The sequence below is a fragment of the Nomascus leucogenys genome, chromosome 9 (genome assembly GCF_006542625.1).
Source record: "Nomascus leucogenys isolate Asia chromosome 9, Asia_NLE_v1, whole genome shotgun sequence".
Classification (NCBI taxonomy): Eukaryota; Metazoa; Chordata; class Mammalia; order Primates; family Hylobatidae; genus Nomascus; species Nomascus leucogenys.
The window spans coordinates 17,735,990-17,756,838 of NC_044389.1; the positions used below are offsets into that span (position 1 = coordinate 17,735,990).

General features: G+C 35.5%; 1 protein-coding gene across 1 annotated transcript in view; it reads right to left on the bottom strand.

Moving 5' to 3' along the window:
- The window catches only part of NEK7 (NIMA related kinase 7), a 153,250-nt gene that overhangs the window by 62,376 nt on the left and 70,025 nt on the right, over positions 1–20,849 (bottom strand). The window contains exons 2-3 of the mRNA XM_003264513.4: positions 18,258–18,342; positions 1,409–1,549 (exon numbers count right to left, since the gene is read on the bottom strand). Of these exons, the coding sequence (XP_003264561.1) occupies positions 1,409–1,549; positions 18,258–18,314 (198 nt within the window). The 5' untranslated portion in view covers positions 18,315–18,342. The remainder of the gene's footprint in view (positions 1–1,408; positions 1,550–18,257; positions 18,343–20,849) is intronic.

Here is a 20,849-nt window from a genome sequence, read left to right on the forward strand (position 1 = left end):
TATTATACAGTAGCAAAAAGGATAAACTACAGCACATGCACCAACACGGACTAATTGCTCAAACACAATGCTATGTGAAAAAAGCAAGCTCTGTGCGAGTATGTGTGTGTGTGTGTGTGTGTATGTGTGTGTGTGATACATATATGAAACATGCTTCATTTACGTAAAGTTTAAAAAAAATGCAAAAGTAAACAATAGACTATTTTAGAAATTCATACCAATGTAGGAAAAACAATAAAGAAAAACAAAGGAATGATAAACATTACATTCAGGATATGGTTATCTCTGAGGGAAGGGAGTGGCACACACATGTCAAAAATATTTTTAATGTTTATTTCTTAAGCTGGCTTGTGGATATGGGGGTATCTCTATTATTGTTTACATCTAACACATATACCAGATAAAACCTTTTATAAATCATTACTGTTTCATTTTTAAATGTAAATTAAAACTGTTCATCTCTATATTGGCTGTCACAAGTATACTAAACATCTTAAGAAGTTAAAAAAAAGACATTTAGATTTCACAGGTCTCTGCAGAAAAAAGATAACAGAGTTGCAAAGCAAAATAGGCTGTAGCACATGTGAAGAATAACTATTACCATAATTGAAAAAGGGAAGTAAAAGTGTATGATTCACTGTGTGATTTATTGTTTGATGTCATACACACTGGAAGGCAGAAAGACAAGTACTTTCTAGGCCAGAGGATCTCATTAGGGCAAGTGAAACATTCAGGGCTCTGGCAAGTGAGCATTCCAGGGTAGCTCAGTGGGACTGCAACTCCAGGGTTAGGGCAGGACTTGGAAAGAGGAACTGGAGCAAGATAAATGAATTCGAGAAGATAGAAAAGGGTCTGGACTAATTAGAGAGCAAATCTGATTCCAGAATGACACAAATACAATAAGAGATTTTAAAGTTAGGTATCAATGTTCTAATTTTATCTGCCTCATTGTTTTTATTTCCAAGTAAATAAAGTTCACTTCATTTTCCTTTCATTTTTTTGCTGGTATAGTTTAACTGCCATTTACTAACTTCGGGCAGTACGTTTTGTGACTCCAGTTTCTGGCTACAGTGCCTATAGCTGTAGAACTTCAGTGAGTATTCAACATCTAGTTAAATGTCCAGGTAGAAGTAATGGTGATGACTCAAATCTGCCTCTTAAAATCTAGAGTTGTGAAAGCTTTTTGAGGTTCAATACGAGCTAAATTTTTAAAGCCTAGAAATAGTGTTAAAGCTAATATTTCCACTCCATACTACACTTGATTCTGGCTTTTAAAATACAACTTTCATTCTTTCCCAGCATTCTCAACTTAAGGCTATCAGTACCCAATCATTCAGGATATACTTTTCTCATCTATAATTCACATAGTATAATTTTACATTGATTTATATAATTAAAATCATCTTACCTGCACTTTTTTTAAAGCTACTGGTACTCCATCCAAGAGACAGGCTGCTCTATAAACTTCACTAAATTGTCCGCGACCAATTTTCTTTTCTATTCGAAAGTTGGCTAATGTATTATAGCCCATATCCGGTCGTAAGGCCTTCTGTAATTAAAAATGTCAGAAAAATTTTCAATCACACAATATACACGCAATACACACAATCACTGATCATTTTCATATATGTAGGTGACACCTAGGGTAAGTTTGCAGACATCTATTCACTCAACAACAAATATTTATTAAACTTATGCCAGGCACTGTCCTACACACTGACAATACAGTAGCAGACTAGAGAGACAATAATCCCTGCACCCGAGGAACTTACATTCTAGTGAGGGGAATAAACAAGGAATACATTAAAACATACATACATATATATATATGTTTTAATAAATATATAAAACATACATATATATGCTTTAATAAATATATAAAACATACATATATATATATATATATATATATATGTAGTATGTGAGATAGGAAAGCCTAAAAAGAAAGTTAATTAAGAAGGATACAACATAGGGATGAAGAGTTTGAACTTTTAGATAAGAACTCCTTGTAACTTGTCTTTAGTTCACAGAATATAAACTTGTCCCACCCAATCTAGTATTTCCCTGCTATTTCTTTTCTTTTGAAAAGATCTTCAAGTTGAAATGGACCTTACAAAAATACATAATCATTTAGTCCAAACTGCCAACTAATGCATGAAACACTTGTTAACTTCCTGACAGTTAACTTCGGCAAAGAATATGTCCAGTGGCAAGAAGTTTAGTACCGCATCATTACATTTTAAACAATACTCTTTGTTGTTTTTTTATCATGGAAAAAGACATTTCTTTTTTTAAATAACATTTTTTGATATTTACCACGTGCCAGGCACTGTGCTGGCTGCTAGGGAAATAGAGGTGAATGAGATATGCTTTCTGTTCTCAAACGACTTACCCAAATACATAGAAGAGGCTCTTCACTGTGCTATGAGAGAAATAATTATAAGATATTGGGGGCAGGGGCACAGTGGCCATCCCTATTTCGAGACAAAATTCAGGTTATAAATTTTACCGATTGTCCTAGTTCTTTTGTTCACTTTTTGTTCATGGACTCATTCATTCAATCTTCAGTTATGGGGTAAACACTAACTGAACATCTACTACAGTCAGACACTGTCTATTGCTAAAGTTGGAATATTACCTTTTACATTCCTGATGGCATTCATTTTAGCATCTCCAGCTATTTAAAATATAACAAAAAAAGCCTATTTAAAATGATCACATGCCCTTACATCTTCTCTTTTTTGGCTAGACATGCCTGAGCCTTTTCAAGATTCCTGGAGTACTAATGAGCACACTCTTCCATGCCGTTTACCATTCTCCTCACATCTGCAGTCCCCTCTGTACTCTCCAAGCCAAACACGACATTGTTGTGGGGCCAGGCTAGGGCACCCTCTAATGAAACTGAATATTAAAGATCTATTAATGTAAAGATGGCACTGGTTGATGAGCACATTACATTCAGCTTAAACTCTTAGTCCTTCAAAGAAACCTTTGATAAGGCTGATGACCCCATATCCTAGACTTACGCAGAAGGCTATTTTGATATATGGGCAACACTTTGCATTAACCCCTAGTACATTTTATCTTTTAATTTCACTACATCTATCATGTAAAATTCACTACATCTAACTGTAAAATTCTGCCAAAGAGTCACTATAATTCAAACCCAATGTTTTCTCTTAAAAAAAAAGCAATAATTTGTTATTGTACATTGTTTTCTTCTAGAAGTCCAAAATACTGTCAAGAAAAACATCACGCTTCCTTTAAAATACGCAAAATAACCAGAGTACATGAAATTTTTCAAATTTCTCAAATTCATTTCATAAGTATAGGACCATAAGATAATTGTTATAATTACTACAACAATGATAGAAGGTCCCATTTTCATCCCCACAACTTAACAGGCACTGTATATCAGGACTTTAAATGCCATCAAATTCAATTCTCTCACCAGTCCCATTATGTAGATGTCATCAAACCAAGTGAATGTCTAGTTGATTCCCAAGTATAGCCTGTGCCACACTGCCAGGTTATTAAGCAAAGTCACCTTATTATATATGACCCAACATTATGGGACCCTACATGATGATCCACAGATATTTTCAATGTTAAGTCTTTTGACTAAAAAAAAAAAATAAAAATAAAGACAAAAATGGAATAGAAAAGTGTTTAAAATGAAGATGAAAAAGCATTCCACAAGAAGAAACATAGAACGAAAATAAAATTATCAAATAAAGGGAGATAACTTGCCATGATGTTCATTTGTAAATGGATTTCTTTTCATAGCCATTGAATTTACAATTAAGTGTCAATGTGACAATATGTAACAAAGAAACTCACAAAGTGCCACTTCTCAGATATAGCCAATGGATATTTGGCAATTTTTTACGTTTTTAACTTTAAATAAAGGTTTTGTTTAAAAAGGAAACATGTTTTAAATTGTCTATGATTTCCTAAGAATTGTTTATATTGATGCACTAGAACAGTCTGTGTCATCTAATAAGTATAAATCCTTCTCCCATACACGGAGACCATTCTTTCACTTAATGAAGATTTGTCAATCTCAACAGCAAAATACAGCTTCATCATTAGGAACACTATCAAACAATTCAGATACTTTAAATTTGACTGGGAATTCCATCTTCTGTCTGCACAATAACTTGACAAATATTAGCGTGAACTGCTAAGGCAGTGTGACAACCGCATGCTGAGAGCAAAGTCTCACTAATGTGTTTTGGCATGCAGGTTTGTAATCACACATTTACATATGCAATGACCTACATTTGCATGTCAGATCACACACTGTCTTGGTTTATTAAGACTGGGCACCTCCCTGTGCTTGGCCGCCAGAGTGGCGAAAGAGGGCCAGAGGGCGGTGTTTTTTGGCAGTTGAGGGATGAACTGCCACCAAGGATTAGGCTGATATGGCCTGAGCATTAGACACTTCATTAGACGTAATCTGTTTAACAGTGGGCAGTGTATGTAAACTTCACAGCCCATTTGCGGCACCTTTATCCCCCCATGGCCTTTCTTCAAAGGGCAGTGTGGGTGAGTGACAGCTTGTCTCATCTGCTCCCATGTCCTGTCACCCAGTGTAGATGTGGAGAGCTGACATGAGAAGGAGCATAGCTGCACATCTCCAACTACCCTTGGGTCTCTTTGCCACACTGCAATTTGTATAAAAATAAGCTTGTATAAGAGGAGGTCTCCTTTAGGAGATCATCAGGCAGGTTATCTATAAACTTCGGTAGCGATTATAGTATATTGTTTTCAATGCCATACTTCATTTTGCTGAGTTACATCCCACTCTAGGTAGCATTACATTAGGTGCTTTAAATAAAAAATGGTGTCATCAAACAGGTTCCCACTCAAGTAAAGAACTATTTTTAGGAAATAGCTATATTCTCTTTGTTGAATGATGTTCTATGTCCCATATGTTTTAAGTTACTGGGAATAAAATAACTCAGCAAAATACTGAGATTCAAATCAATATGAAATATATACCAAATAAAATCACTTAAATTGACTTTTTGCTGTTCTCAATTTGGAGTGTAAACTGAGTCTCAGTTTCTTGAAGTTCCTTAATGACCCAGGTTTTTTTTTTCTAAGCTGCAAAAAATGGCTTTTAGATTTGACGTGAGTCACTTAGAGGACCTTCAACTTTTATGGAAGTAAAAACCCACTTTGTTTCTTCCACTATCAAATGAGGATAATGATGCCTTATCTATGACAGAAGGCTTTTCAAGTCACTTTTGCACCTCGCTATGGCCCCCTCCATCAGCTGCACCATGTATTTCCCAAGTGCACTGTGAACTTTGGCCTCATGCCCATGGCATTGCACTTGCTTATTCCCATGCCTTCTGAATAACTTCCTTTTTCATACCCAGCAAACCACAGCTCATCTTTGGGATTCAGTTCCATGTCAGCTCTTCTAAGGAATCATCTTCAGCTCGCTCAGGCAGCTTTATTGGCTTCTACCTCTGTTTCTGTAGCAATTGACAGTAGTCATTCAACTCTACAAAGAGGCATACAAACGAAGGCACCATGTTGGGTCCCAGATCACACAAGCTTTTAATTACTTGTTTATACAGTTGACTCTTGAACAACACAAGTTTGAACTGTGCAGATCCACTTATATGTAGATTTTCTTCTACTTCTCCCTTCCCTGAGACAGCAAGAAACTCCTTCTCTTTCTCCTTTTCCTCTGCCTACCCAATGCAAAGACAATGAGGATAAAGATGAAGATCTACTTTCCACTTCATGAATATTAAATATCGTTTTTCTTCTTTATGATTTTCTTATTAACATTTTCTTTTCTTTAGTTTATTTTATTGTAAGAATACATTATATAATACACAAAACATACAAAGCATGTGTTAATTGACTTTCTGTTATCAGTAAGGCTTCCAGTCAACAGTAGGCTATTTATAGTTAAGTTTTTAGGGGGTCAAAAGTTACATATGGGTTTTCAGCTGCACAAACTACCCTCTTGTTGTTCCAGGGTCAATTATGTATATACATTTCTCCTTCCAGACACTGAGTTTCTCAAAGGTAGAGACCAAAGTGGGTTTTTTTTTTCAGCTTTTTATCAAAATGCCATGAAGTAAAGAATAAATACTAACTCAGTGAATGTATTCAAAAGAACTAAATAAATGTAAAAGGCCCAAAATACATAGGGAATGATTACAATTATCTACAAGCTCTAAGTAGAATCTAGTAGAGAATCAGTATACTGTTCTGGGTTCTTATTAACAAACTTTTTTTGACGTGAATACACTCTAATCACATTAACACGAGATCTTACTAACTAATTGGGACTAACTTCTACATATCGGTCTGTGTTTACTGAGCTTCCTTCACATAGATACTTTTCATTTGAAAATAAAATTCCTTCTGTTTGCCACTGCTTCGTATTTTCACAGGTGCAGACTCTTTAAACAATAACTTCCCAGCACTAAATTAATCTCTTAATTTGCTTTAAATTTGAAGGCAAGGACACTTACTGAGCAATAAGATAATTCAGGATAACATTATGATGATAATCCTCTCTGGGGAAATTAGAAGAGTCACAGCATGAACTCAATAGTCTCCCCAGAGAGAAAATTATGTACTGATAATTCCTCGAGGTATTGTTATCAATGATTTAATATACAAGCCAGTATTAATTACAATAATTAACACCATTAATAAGGTTTTCATTGTTATTGAAAATTCATCTCTTACTGGTGATTTTCCTGTGCCACTTAATTAAATAAAGTACCTTACATTTTATATTAATATTGTTGGATTTCTCCAAAATTTAAAACAAAACTTTAAAATGTCTTTCAAATTTTATTTAGCAATAAAGCTCATGCTATTATCTTTTATCTTTAAAAAGGTGTTACCCACCTCCAAATTACACAAACCAGAATATCCTTTCTATCATGTATTCTATAGACCTTCTGTCATATTTTCTACAGACTTCACTGGAAACCAAAAAAGGCAAATAAACAAAAAAACACCATATGTGCCACCAAGGCCTAATTATTTGTGCTTCTTCCTATTTGAAAAATTATCTCCCTAAACTTTTCAACTATGTCAAATGTCAAATGTAATGTATTCCTAAAGTTTCGTAAGTGTCAGTGACTTACATTAGTTTAGACAATATGCCATTTAATCATTAAAACCAGCCTTTTATCAAAGGAGGAAATTTTACTATTGTGTAAGAAAAATGAGTGACCAAATATAACCAGTTATCTAATTAAACATTTGTAAGACCCTGGTATTTGTAGCATTTAATTATCATTAGTTATATTACCAGCATAATAATTACTACATCCAAATGATATAACCAAAAATACTGATTATCTCTCCTATGTTATCATGAGCAAGATAATTAATTAATGTCAAAGATACTCCCATCTCCCCTACTTCCCTATGAGCACAACCAGCTACACCTGGCTGGTTAAATATGGAGAGAAAAAGCCTTTTACTGAAAGATAGAGAGTAAAAAGTGGTTGTTAAAAATTTATTCATTTATTCCACAAATATTACTAGGGGAGGATATAGCACAAAGACACTAAACAGGTAACAAACAAATATATAATAATATCTAATATTTATTCTGCATACTGAAGCACTATGCAGAGAAACAAAATAAGTGATGTGATATAGAATGTGACAGGAAACGAGTGGATAGTTATTTTAGGTTGGTTAATTCAGGGATGATCTTGCTGAGGATGTAACATTTACACAGAGACTAAAAAACAAAAAGAAAGAAGCCATAGCAGAGAAAAACATCTGGAGAAAATGTCTTAAGGAAGAAACGAACTCAGTGTGTTCAAGGACCAGCAAAAAGGACACTGTGGCTGGAGTACGGTGAGCAAGGGAGACCATGGTTAGAAATGAGGTTAAAGAGGTAAGCACTGAGCAGTCTGGCGAGGTGGCTCATGCCTACAGTCCCAGCACTTTGGGAGCCAAGGCAGGTAGATCACTTGAGCTCGGAAGTTCAAGACCACCCTGGAAAACATGGCACATGGCAAAAACCCATCTCTACTTAAAAAAAAAATAAATAAATACAAAAAAAATAAAAATATAAAAACTAAAAATAAAATACAAAAAGTGAGCTGAGATTGGCCAGGCACGGTAGCTCATGCCTGTAATCCCAGCACTTTGTGGGGCCGAGGCGGGCAGATCACGAGGTCAGGAGATCGAGACCATCCTGGCTAACACAGTGAAACCCCGTCTCTACCAAAAACACAAAAAAATTTAGCAGGGCACAGTAGCGCACGCCTGTGGTCCCAGCTACTCGGGAGGCTGAGGCAGGAGAATGGCGTGAACCCGGGAGGTGGAGCTTGCAGTGAGCTGAGATCGTGCCACTGCACTCCAGCCTGGGCAACAGAGCGAAACTCTGCCTCAAAAAAAAAAAAAAGTGAGCTGAGATCACGCCACTGCATTTCAGCCTGGGTGTCAGAGTGAGACCTTATCTCAAAAAAAAAAAAAAAAAAAAAAAAAAAAGGAAGAAAAAGAGGTAAGCACTGAGAAAATCATATTACACTCTGACAACAAGAGTAAGGAGTAAGGGGGTCTGTCTGGATTTTCAGCAAGGTAGCACAATACTGTTCTGATACACATTTTACAAAAATAACTCATGATGCTGCATGGAGAACTAGGAAGGAGGATGAGTAGAGCAAGAATGGAAGCAGGGAGACTGGACAGGAGGTAGTAGCTGTGGCCTGAGGAGTTAGAGAGATGAGGACAGTAGATGTAATCAGAATACAATTTGGGATGGAGTCAAAAACTTGCCAATTAATTGAATATGAGGAATGAGGGAGACAGAGAAATCAAGGATGATTGAGATTTTTGGTTGAAGCACACAGATGAATAGCGATGGCATTTACTAGTAAAAACAAGGCTAAAGGAGAAGCCATCTAGGCAGAAGGTAGGTAATAAAGATGTAATAAAAGATACGATATGGAAGAAAACAATGGGTAGAGAAATGTGGGCCAAGACAATTATTGGCAGCATGTTGTCATTGCAGTCATCATCATCATTTTTGCTAACATTTAATGAGTGCTAACTATGTGCCAAGCATCCTACTGAAAGCTCCGTATCAACTTTATGAGGTAAAAACTTGATTCATCTCATTTACTAATAAGAAAACTGAGGTTTACAGATGTTAAACAACTTCCCCTCCATCACACAGCTAGAAAGTGAGGGACTAAGAACTGATCCCAGCCAATATGACTTCAGAGCTCATGCTCTAACCCACCATGCTAAGCTATGTCCTTCTGTTTCCTTCCAGGTCCGCTACATATTCCTCTCCATAAATGCTGGTACACCACAGGGTATCATCCTCAACATCCTTTTCTCATTTTTGCTCACTCACTCCAGGTAATCTGATTTATCATTCCATTTATTAGTTCTAAAATTAAATTAATTCCAGGTACTCCCCTGACCCCCTAAGAGACACCTATCATAACTCTAATAGAAACTCCTCCTCCTCTATTTACTTGTGCCCCAACACTGAATGAAATTTACTAAAGAAAAAGAAGACATGATTAAATGTATTCTATATGAATGTGACAAGAAAAACTTATCAAATTTTGAAATTTGTGTTTGTTTTATGAATATTTAGTGAGAAAGCTATGTGAAACATAAGAATCATATGACAAGATCATAATATTCACATAGTAACAATATAAAGGAAGACAAAATATACAGGTATCCTAAATGTAAATACCACTGACCTCTAACAAACAGATTAGAATGTATACATTCAACATTACTCTTCAAAATAGCTACCATGGAGGCTATGGTTTTACACCAGGAAGGCTTCCACTACTGAAAACATGTCTGAAACTCCTTCTTTAGAATGGTAATCAGAGATAGCATTTAAATTGTATAAAAATTATTGGTCTTGGCTGAGTAGTGGCTCACGCCTGTAATCCCAGTGCTTTGGGAGGCCGAGGCGGATGGATCACGAGGTTAGGAGTTCAAGACCAGTCTGGCCAAGATGCTGAAACCCCATCTGTACTAAAAATACAAAAATTAGCCAGGTGTGTGGCACACACCTATAATCCCAGCTACTCAGGAGGCTGAGGCAGGAGAATCGCTTAAACCTGGGTGGCAAAGGTTGCAGTGAGCCGAGATCATGCCACTGCACATGCACTCCAGCCTGGGTGACAGAGCAAGACTCCGTCTCAAAAAAAAAAAAAAAAAAAAAAAATTATCGGTCTAAGAATATATCTCATTTTGGTCAAAAAAAGAATACCAAGACTATGTACTTTATTCAAAACCAAGTAAACACTTGGTTCTAAAGAATTTTATGATATTTCCAAATATCAAATTCATCTTCAAAAAAACAGAATGATTTCATCATTGTGGTTATTAAAGAATATTTCTTTTTTTTTTGAGATGGAGTCTCACCCTCTCTTAAACTGTTTCAAATAAAGTTGGAAGACGGAAGACTATTTTGATTAATCAGCCTCATCCTCATCTTTGCCCCATCGCTCTGGACTGACTGTTCAAATAGAAATTTCCAAGAGAGCAGCAGGCAAGAGAATTCTTACTGTGTTCTTATTCTTTTCAAAAATCATGTAAATTTCTCAAGCATTTCCCTTAAAATATGAGGTACTCTCACTTGTAAGTATACAAGTGTGATGAATCTAAATTTAAAGACAACTCAAACGCACTTTAAATATTTTGAAGTCATTCCTCAATTTGACAGTTTTCTTAGTATTCAATATTGTCACACAGTCATTTTCTAAAATAACTCTAGAATAACTGAAATCTACACACTATAAGAATAATACAGTCATGCGCCATCTAATGACATTTCAGCCAACACCAGGCAGTATAGGAATGTCTGGCCATAAGATTATAAAACCACATTTTTACTGTACTTTTTCTAGGTTTAGATATGATTAGGTACATAAATACTTATCATTGTGTTACAACTGCCTACAGTATAGTAACACACTATGCAGCTTTGTAGACTAGGAGCAACAGATTGTACAATATAGCCTAGGTGTGTAGTAGGCTATCCCGTCGAGGTTTGTGGAAGTGCACTCTATGGTGTTTGCAAAACAAAGAACTTGCCTGACAATGCAGTTCTCAGAATGAATCCCTGATGTCAGGTGACTCGAGACTGTACAGTTAACTAATCAATATTTAGTGGAAAAGGTAGAAATTAACTTTCAGTTAGAGATTATCCATTCAGAAAACATTTGCCGATTACCCTTTAGTATTCACTGATATAAAATATGATATACAAAAGTAAACAATACTCACAAAGCATATTATTAGAAGCATGCTAGTATAGTCACCCATATAATTATGTTTCTCAAAGTAATCTCATTATTCTCTTCCAAATTATATATTTCTTCTACTAAAATATTTTTCTTAGGATTTCTGTCATCAAACCACTTTTATAGGCAATATATGTTACAATGATTCTGTATGTTCATTATGTCTCATTATTGACTGAATCTCCTTGAATCACCTAAATCCATCACGTTACCACCTTGGAGATGAAAAAAAAAGCATGGTCATAATCAAGAAATGGCTGAATCTGAGTCCAAAATTCGAAATGGCACAAAATGCAGCTAGAGGAATAAAAGGAGACCAGATGATAAAGATCTCTGAAGTTATAGAAAGCAATGTAGAATTTATCTGAAAAGCAATAAGAATCCAGAAGAAATAAGGCGAGGAATACAATAAAATGTATACTTTAGAAAGACAACTCTTGCTACAATGTAGAAAATGAACTAGAAATGGTAAAATGAAAGAAGACCAGTTACAAAGCTGCTGCAATAATCCAGACATCAAATGACAACATTCTAAACTAGAGGAGTTATAGCCAGGACACAGGGAATTCACAGATTGAACAGCTACTTAAGTGGCAAAATCAAGAGAACACTGAAAATGCCTAAACATGAGTATAACACTCCCTTGTTTCTACATTGGGCAACTCTAGATAAGTAATAATCACAAGCAAAAGTGTAACCTTGAACAGAATATGATAAATTTCATCTCGAAAACTACAAGTATGAGGTACCTATAAGAATATCAAGAGTCAGTAATTGAGGAGATAAGACTGTTCAAGGAATGTATGAGGAGATTTCTCTGTGAAAGCTAAAAACTAATGGGCTTGGAGTCAAACAGACCTGGGTCAAATCCCAGCTTCACTACTTACTAGCTATGTGACCATGGGCAAGTTAGTTAATTAGTCTGAGCCTCAGTCTCCTCATTTGTAATGTGTAAAAAATAATGCCTTATATGGTTTATGTACGATTAAATGAGGCAATGTTATCTGAAATGGTAAGCATGGGGTAGGTACACTGTAAGAGCTCAATAATCAGTAAACACTGATAGTAGCAGCAGTACTACTGTCCAGAATGAAGGTGGCAAGAGAGTGAGTCAGGGGTTAAATTTTCAATTCATGTGAGAGGTAATGAGGAGGTCAGAAGATGACTGCAATAAGGAAGGTATAAGTCCTTTAGTTGAATGGCATAAGCCTCAAAGCTGTGGTTCCTCACCCCACCCCGCCCCTTGTCCCTCTGAAAAAGGAGAAGTAGTGTTCTAGAAGAGGCATTGTGGATGGAGAAGGTTGTGGTTCTGACCTCCTGATCCTATGTATATGGGCAAGGGAGAATAAGTAGCCTCCACTTGAGAGGGTTACAGGGGAAGCAGTGTCCTGTGGGGGGAGAAGTGTGTTCCAATTGAAGCAAGGAGGTGGGGAAAAATTAAAACTTCAGTAAGAAAGGGAGAATGTAGTTGTTACATGTATTATGAAAGACAAATGCTGAAGATATTTATGTATTTTAATGTTCATTTTAAAAACAGGGCTCATAAAGAAAGTGGACAGGTTGATTTGAAACCAAGTTTGTATTCACTCAACAAATATTTATTGAATGCCTACTATGTGTACCACTCTGGGACTAGGGAGAGAGCTTATACCCCAAGAGAAGAAAAACAATGAACAAAATAAGTGATAAGGTGATACATTCTATGGAGAAAAATATTGCAGGGTTGACAAACTATGTGAGTGGGAAGGTTCCATTTTCATTGAGTGATCGAGAAGGTGATATTAAAATATATACTTGAAGAAGATGAATGAGCAAGCCAATGGGAAACTACTGAAAGGCTTTAAACAGATGTGACTGACTGAAATATTGCTGTGTTGGGAATAGATTAAAGGGGAAAGGAGCAAGGATGAAAGCAAAGAGATCAATTAGGAAGATACTGCAATAAGATAGGTGAAAGATTAAAGTAACTTCAGAGTAGCAGCAGTGGAGAAGAAAAGAAGTGCTCAAATTCTAAATATATTTTAAAGATTCGGCCTACGGTATCTGCTAACATTAAATATGAGACCAGAGAAATAGGAGGAAGTTAGGAGTGGCTCTAAGGGTTTTAGCCTCAGCACCTGGAAGGATAGACTTACCACTGAGAAGGAGATGGTAGGTTGTCAGTCTGGAGAGAAATATTTAGAGTTCAGTTTGGGCAGCATTAGGGTTGAAACACGCAAATTTGATGCCAAGTAGGCAAATGGATATATGAGTTTGGAATTCAGGGCAGAGGTCCAGGTTGAGATACAAAGAGTCACTAGCATAGAATCATGAGACTGGAAGAGAACACTAAGTAAGGGATATAGATAGAAAAGAGGTCTAAGGAACTGAGCCTTGGGGTGCTCCACTGTTAAGTGTCACCTTCTCAGAAGGTGAGAAGAAATCAATAGAGGGACCATTAAGACAAGAGAACAATAAGATTCCTGGAAGCCAAGCGAAGAATAGGTTTCAAAGAAGACAGCATAATCAACTCTATCAAATGCAGCTGCTAAGTAAAATGAGGCCTGAAAACTGGACTGGATGGAGCAGGAGAGGTAACTGTGATTTGACAGGAGCAGCTTAGGTGGTACAGTGTGGTAGAGAGCTTAACAGAGTAGATTTTAGAGAGAAAGGAGAAATGGGAGACTGAATTACAGAAAAACCTTTCTGGGAACTTTGCTATAAAAGGGACCAGAGAAATAGGTTAACTCGAAGGAAGAGTAACTTAGACTGTTTAAGGGATTTTCTTTTGTTTCATTTTGTTGTTTAGATGGGAGAAATAATAGCATAGTAGCACGGACCCAGTAGATGGGGTGCACATGGGAGGGTTGGCCTTTGAGAGCAGTGTGGATAGTTCATCTGGTAACAACAGAAAAGGCACATGGCACGAATACAGATTCTGGGAGGAGGATAACTATGGTAGGAGTCTGTGGAGGTTCTCTTCTGACTGCTTCAGTTTCTTCAGTAAAATAGGAGCAAGGGCATCAGCTTAGAGCTAGGATGAGGAAAAGACATGTTATGGGTTTGAGGACAGAAAAGATACAAAGTGGGAGAGTTTGGAGCCAGGAAAGTAGGGAGTGGATGCGCTAGGGATGATTGCTGAGCAGCATTAGGCTTTACTTGAGTTTCACGGCCATAAATTTAACCTATAGCAAGAGTCTTCTTTCCTCAAAAAAGCTACTGCTCCTTCTGTACCATCAATAAAGTTATTCAATGAAGGAAACTGTTACTAGGAGAATGTAACATCTAAATTTCTGTAAAGACTTCCAAAAATAGAAGCACTCTACTCAATGCCTATGACAAACACCTTGGCAAAATCAGTTTATCAAAAGAAACAAGTTAAATGACACTTACTTCACAAAGAAAGTAACTCCAGAAGATAAGCTAGAGAAAAAAGAAGGTAATATAGTTATCAAGTCTAAAATTCATACCCACTCAATGGAGAGGGATACTTTCTTTCTGGCTGGCCTACAATGAACCCTGATTACTACCCTGAACATGCTACTCAAGGTAAACTTTATTTCATCCCTCCACACTCACTTCATAGAGATGCAAAATAGTAAATGGATTATAGTCTGAACTGCCATGAAGCTTAAAGGAATGGTCTTTACTGGTTAAGTGGCAAGACTCCAAGATAAGATTTTCATACTTTCCACACTGTAAGAATAAGGAATATCTGTTTTTCTACCCACAGATCTGAGTGACATGTCTTTTCTCTTTCATAAGTAGCCAAAGTATTACACTATCTTCAAATTTAAAAAAATAAATAAATAACCTAGGCCTCTGATTATATCACAATGAAAATTAATCCTCCTTCTAATAACATGCAAAAATTCTTAAAATTGTACTCTGATTATAATTGGTTTATAATTAACTTTTTGGAAAAAAATGTGACTCTACCACAGCCATTTTCACCCAATAACCATAAATCAAAATACTCACAAAATGTTAAACTTCCATTGTTTAAAATTAGTCTTATAGTAAAGAGTAAAAATGTTACTATTTCCCAACCACCACCTTTTATACAGTTTGAATTTTTATTTTTATTTTTAAAAAGCTAAATCCACTGTTCCACAAACAAGAGTCCAAAGGCAATGAAAATATACAGAACAAGAATCTAGTCAAAATATCTTTTCATTACCTTCTAGATGTTATGGAAGGAATCAAGAAAGGAAGAAAGGAGGAAAAGAAGGGAGGGTGGGGAGGAGTGGAGCTGATAGAAAAAACTTCAAAATACATTAATAAAGAAACATAAATCTCACATTCTAAAACAAAACAAAAGGAACTTATACTGTACCAAAAGGAGAGAGACCACATATTATGCATTATGGGGTGACAGTATTCATTTTGAAACAAGAAAAAGAATGGATATGCCAAGAATATACATCACTTATCATTATAACAGGGAATTGGTATTTGACACTCAGAAACTTGACGTCCTTAGTTTTCTGTTTATGCCCAGACTTCTATTACAAAAGTGAAAGAAGTCATTGGGCTAACCAGATGTTGCCATATCACCCCCATTACTCAGGCCAGTGGTGTGGAACAAAACAAAAAAAGGTTGTCAAAGCTGAGCAGAGGCAGTCCTTTCCCAGTCTTCTAAAATAATGCTACTGAGAGCAGTAACGTTTTTCAAAGACTTAATAAGCAATAATGCCTATAAGCTCTTGTCAGGTAATCTTTCTTTCACTGTCTCACACCATCAGTGTGAATGCAGAGAGGAGGGGAAAAAAATCCTTCTCCCTTCCCCCACCTGCCACAAGGCAGCTAGAACCTGGGATGACACTTGCCTGTTTCCAACAGGGAAAGAAGTCCACCCACACAGGAGCAGCAGCATGCCATACAGAAGTCCATGCCACACAGGAGGCATAAACGAAAGGAACAGTGTGAAAAGAAATGCAGAATCACTGCTATAATTTTGAAATTTATACTGTGGGGCAGCCCAGTGTCTCACAGGAAAACAATCACTTTTATTTTTCCCTCCTACTGCCGCTCCGACCTTTCCTGGTTGGTGAGTCAGTAGGAGGCAAAAATGAAAGTACTTACTTTTTTTCCTCTTTGAAACACAAGGTTGTTAAAAACTGTGAATCTCAAAATCATAACATGAACTACCTAATTTTTAGAGGTGTTCTTTTATTGTCTTTGCTGGAAATAATATGAAACAATAATGTTTGTGTATGTGTGTAAAGTGAGTCCTAAGAGGTCTAAGTTTAATAGATATAAGTTTGTTTATTATAGCCTTGATAATATAATTTATGATCATAACAAATATATATGGAGACTTTAAAAAAAAAAAACAATCTTCTTGCAATTAAAATATTGGCCTTACTTTAAGCTAAAGGGTCTTTTTACTCAATATAGAGAATTCAGACAGGTATAACAAAGAAAAGCAATGTAATAGTGCAGTTAAGTAGAGGACTCATTTCATTGAGTTCCTGGTTGGTTTCAGTTACATATTCTTATTGAGCCCCTGCTGCAGGTAAGAAATTGAAGTACTAGAGGGCATCCAACGTAAATAAGACACAGTCCTTTCCCTCAAGATTTTAACCTAATAAGAGAGATAAAAATGACACCAAAGTATCAGAAATACCAGAAGAGAGATGCAAAGAAGATACCGCCACATTTCCAAGGAAAGACTGCTTTCAGAGGATCAGACAAATCTTTATGGTAGAGATGGCTTTGTTATTGGTCTTTAAAGGACGGGCAGGATTTAGAAAATTGGAGGGGAAGATGGAGGGTACAAAATGAGCAATGTCATAGAAGCAAAAAAGATTGTTTTTTTGTAGATGGTTATTCTCTAAACAGTGCTTCTGCAAGAAGTCAATAGATGCACTAAAAATAAAAAAAAGGGATTCCATAGACAAATAAGTTTGGAAAACACTACAGCCTATACCACTCTTCGAAATTCATCCACAATGCACACTAGTGTAGAAAAGGCTCTGAGGAAGTTCTGCCACAAAGTCACTGTTTTCCCCAAGTCTCTCAAACCTATTTGACTACAGAACACTTGTGAAAGAACACTTATCAATTGCCCAAATGTTTTCAGAAATACTATCCAAACAAAATTGGGACAAGGTTAGCAGAGTATACATGAGACATATTGTAGAATGCCTCAAACACCAAGCTGAGAAACACAGTCTTCAGGAACAACAGCAATAAAAATGAGGTATTGCCCTGACATGGGGTGGCAACTGTTATTTTAAACATGTCATTACACATTAGCTTTATGACAAGTATTCACAATGAATGCAGGATGTTAAATAATGTATATGTGTACATTTTTTACTAAAAGTTTTTTTACTTCATTTTATATTATTAAATACAAGAAACAAGCAAATATATCACAGGAGAAATACACTACAAGTGAGAGGGAGAGAAAAGTAACCATCATGGAAGGCAGCTGTGGGCAAGGCAAGATCAGCCCACTAAAGCAGGGTCAGGTACAACATGTAATGGCACTCCCAAACTTAGGCACAGACTCACCATTTTTTTTTTTTTCCTCTTCCTTCCCTAAACCTAATATTAACGCTCAGAGCTTACAGGTCATTCAAATAAAGTTAAAAGCGAAAGCTGCCTTTTTGTTTTCATGTTTGTAAATGGGAACTAAGCATTATCAAACAATATTTTAAAATAAGTATTTCTATCAAAATGGCAAACTGCACCCCAAAAATATGTGCAATTGTACTGTATCAATTAAAAATAAATAATATATTACACCTAAATAATTATACCTAAAAAGTGTACTAATTACACCTAAAACAATTATACCAAAAGCCATAAACAAAACTGAAAAACAAAGCAAAAAAAACAATGCTGATTAAAACTTGGAAATTCAAAATTAGCACTTTTGTGCTACTTTATTTCCTAAAGGAACTGTAAATGTACTACTTTCTTATACATATTTAACATAGATTATATATACTTCTGCCCACCTTAATTAGGATAAATTACCTGTGGTTGGAACTGAGGAACGGGCGGCCCTTGCATTCCTTGTGATTGCTCATCCATTGTCTGAAGCAACAGGAACTTTAGAACTCTGCAAAAATGTAAAGTTGAAATTTAAATAATGTAATCATTACCAATTTACATCATTCATCATACCCCTGACACATGCATTCAAATGCTAGAGATTTACCTGATGCTTCAAAAATTCACTGAGATATACCACTCTTTTGCCATTTGCTAAATCCAAGCTCTAGTTAGCTTTCACAAATATTCACTGTCTCAACCATTTCCACTTCTCCAAAAGCACTATTTGCTTAGAAAATCCTGTTTCCCGAGATGAAATTCTTTCTTCTCCATTCTGCCCTTTAGATCAAAGATACTTTCCTCTACACTGCCACTATGAGAAGCTAAGTATCAGAGTAAGCTCCCTAAAATTATGCTCAATGTTTTACATCCCTAAAATGCACCTTATCTTTATAGTCTAAAAATGTTAGTACTTTCTTTTATCCAACTGCTTACTGTGATTTTTTTAATTTAAACTTAAAAGGCCAGGCCTCATATGAGTGTCTACTCTTTTATGCATACTTTGTAATTATAAAGCATTCATCCATTAATTCAGTAAACATAGGCTGAAGGTAATTACATGCCAGGCATCACACAAGATTCAAAAATTGAAATATTTAATGACACACAGCCCTTACACTCCAGGAACTACATTTGCACTGATTCTACTCAACACCATGTGTTTCTAGGTTCTTTATAAATATTATTTTATGGCCAAAATCTGAGACTCAAAAAACTAGCCTCCCTTTTAAATGGGGTTAACTGATGAAACAACTAAAACACATCTTCACTTCATCATACTCTTTAAAAACCAATACAAATATTCTGGGCATGGTTCATTTGTATTACAAATTTCTTCTTCTACCCTGTGATTTGTCTTTTTAAAACCTTCCCAATGGTGTCTTTCCATGAACTAATGAATAGAAATTCATAATTTTAACGTGGTCTAAGTATTTAAACTTTTTCTTTATGATTAATGCTCTGTGTACTATTTATGAATTATTTTTCTACTCTAAGTGCTCATATTATTTTCTAATGTAAGCTTTATTTTTTTAACCTTTAATATTTAGATCTACAAACCATCTGGAATTAAGTTTTTTTATGATATAAGGCAAAGTCAATCTTTGTTTTTCTTTATGGATATCCAACTGACCTCAAATGATATATTGAAAAGATTATGCTTTACCACACTGCACTGCTGCTATGTCATCTTTGTCATATACCAAATGATCATGTGCTTATATATATATATACACACACACGTATATATACACACACACACGTATATGTATCTGCACTTTCTTTGCTGTTCCACTGGTCTATTTATTTGCACTAACACCAATACTACACTATACAGTGTACTACTGCCCTACAATGTACCTACCACACTGTACTATCACTACTTTATATTAAACTTCAGTATTACTATAGCTTATTATAAAGTCTTGATATCTACTTAATTACATGTCTGATTTTAATATGAATTGTAAAATCAATCTGCCTATTTCGATTTTCTAAAAAAAGACTGCTGGGATTTTGATTGGGATTACGTTGACCTTAAAGATCAATTTGGAGAGAACTGACATCTTAATAATATGGGGTCTTCAAACCCATGAACACAGAATATCTCATTTAAATTTCTTTCAATAATGGCTTCCAGTTTCATTATACTGGTCTTTCACATCTTTTTTCAGATTATTTCCTAGGTGTTTTATATTTTTTGATACTACTGTAAATGGTGGGGGTTTTTAATTCAATTTTCTGATTGTTAGTATACAGGAATAAAACATTTTTTGTATATTGACCTTGTATCTTGCAAAATTCCTAAACTTGCTTATTAGTCCAAGTAGCTTTTCTGTAGTTATTTGTCTTACTGCAATAGATAGAACATCCAGAACAATGAATAGAAGTAGAGAGCAGACATCCTTTCCTTGTTCCTAATCTTAGGAAAAATGTATTAAATCTGTCACCAATAAGTATTATGTTAGCTGTACATTTTTTATAGATGCCCTGATTTATCAGGTTGATAATTCCCTTCTATTGTTTGCTGGAAGTTTTTACAAAGAATAGATGTTAGATTTTTATAAAAAATATTTGTGTCTCTTGAAATGATTACATGTTTTTTCTTTTCTAATCTGTTAAAATGTTGAATTATGTTGATTCAATTTTGAATATTAAACCAGTATTCATTTCTGGGATGAACCCCACTTGGTCATGATAAATAATCATGTTTATACAGTATTGGATTCAAGGAGGGGAGGAGGATGAAGGATAATCTTAGAAGTGAATCCAAATACCTTTTAGCATGAAATCCAATATTAAAATCAGCATTTCATACCTGGTGTCCCACAGACAGTTTCACAAGATATTCCATGAAAAAAAAGAAAAGAATTTCTTAGTCAAAGACCCCTATGAAATAATATTTTTATATGAATCTCTCTTGAAGAGTCATAGTGAATAGCACAGCAAAGGATCCAAGCAGCCCTGCAATTAGTAAAAGTTTTTTAAGTTTCTTTGCTTTGCTTTGGTTTCTTT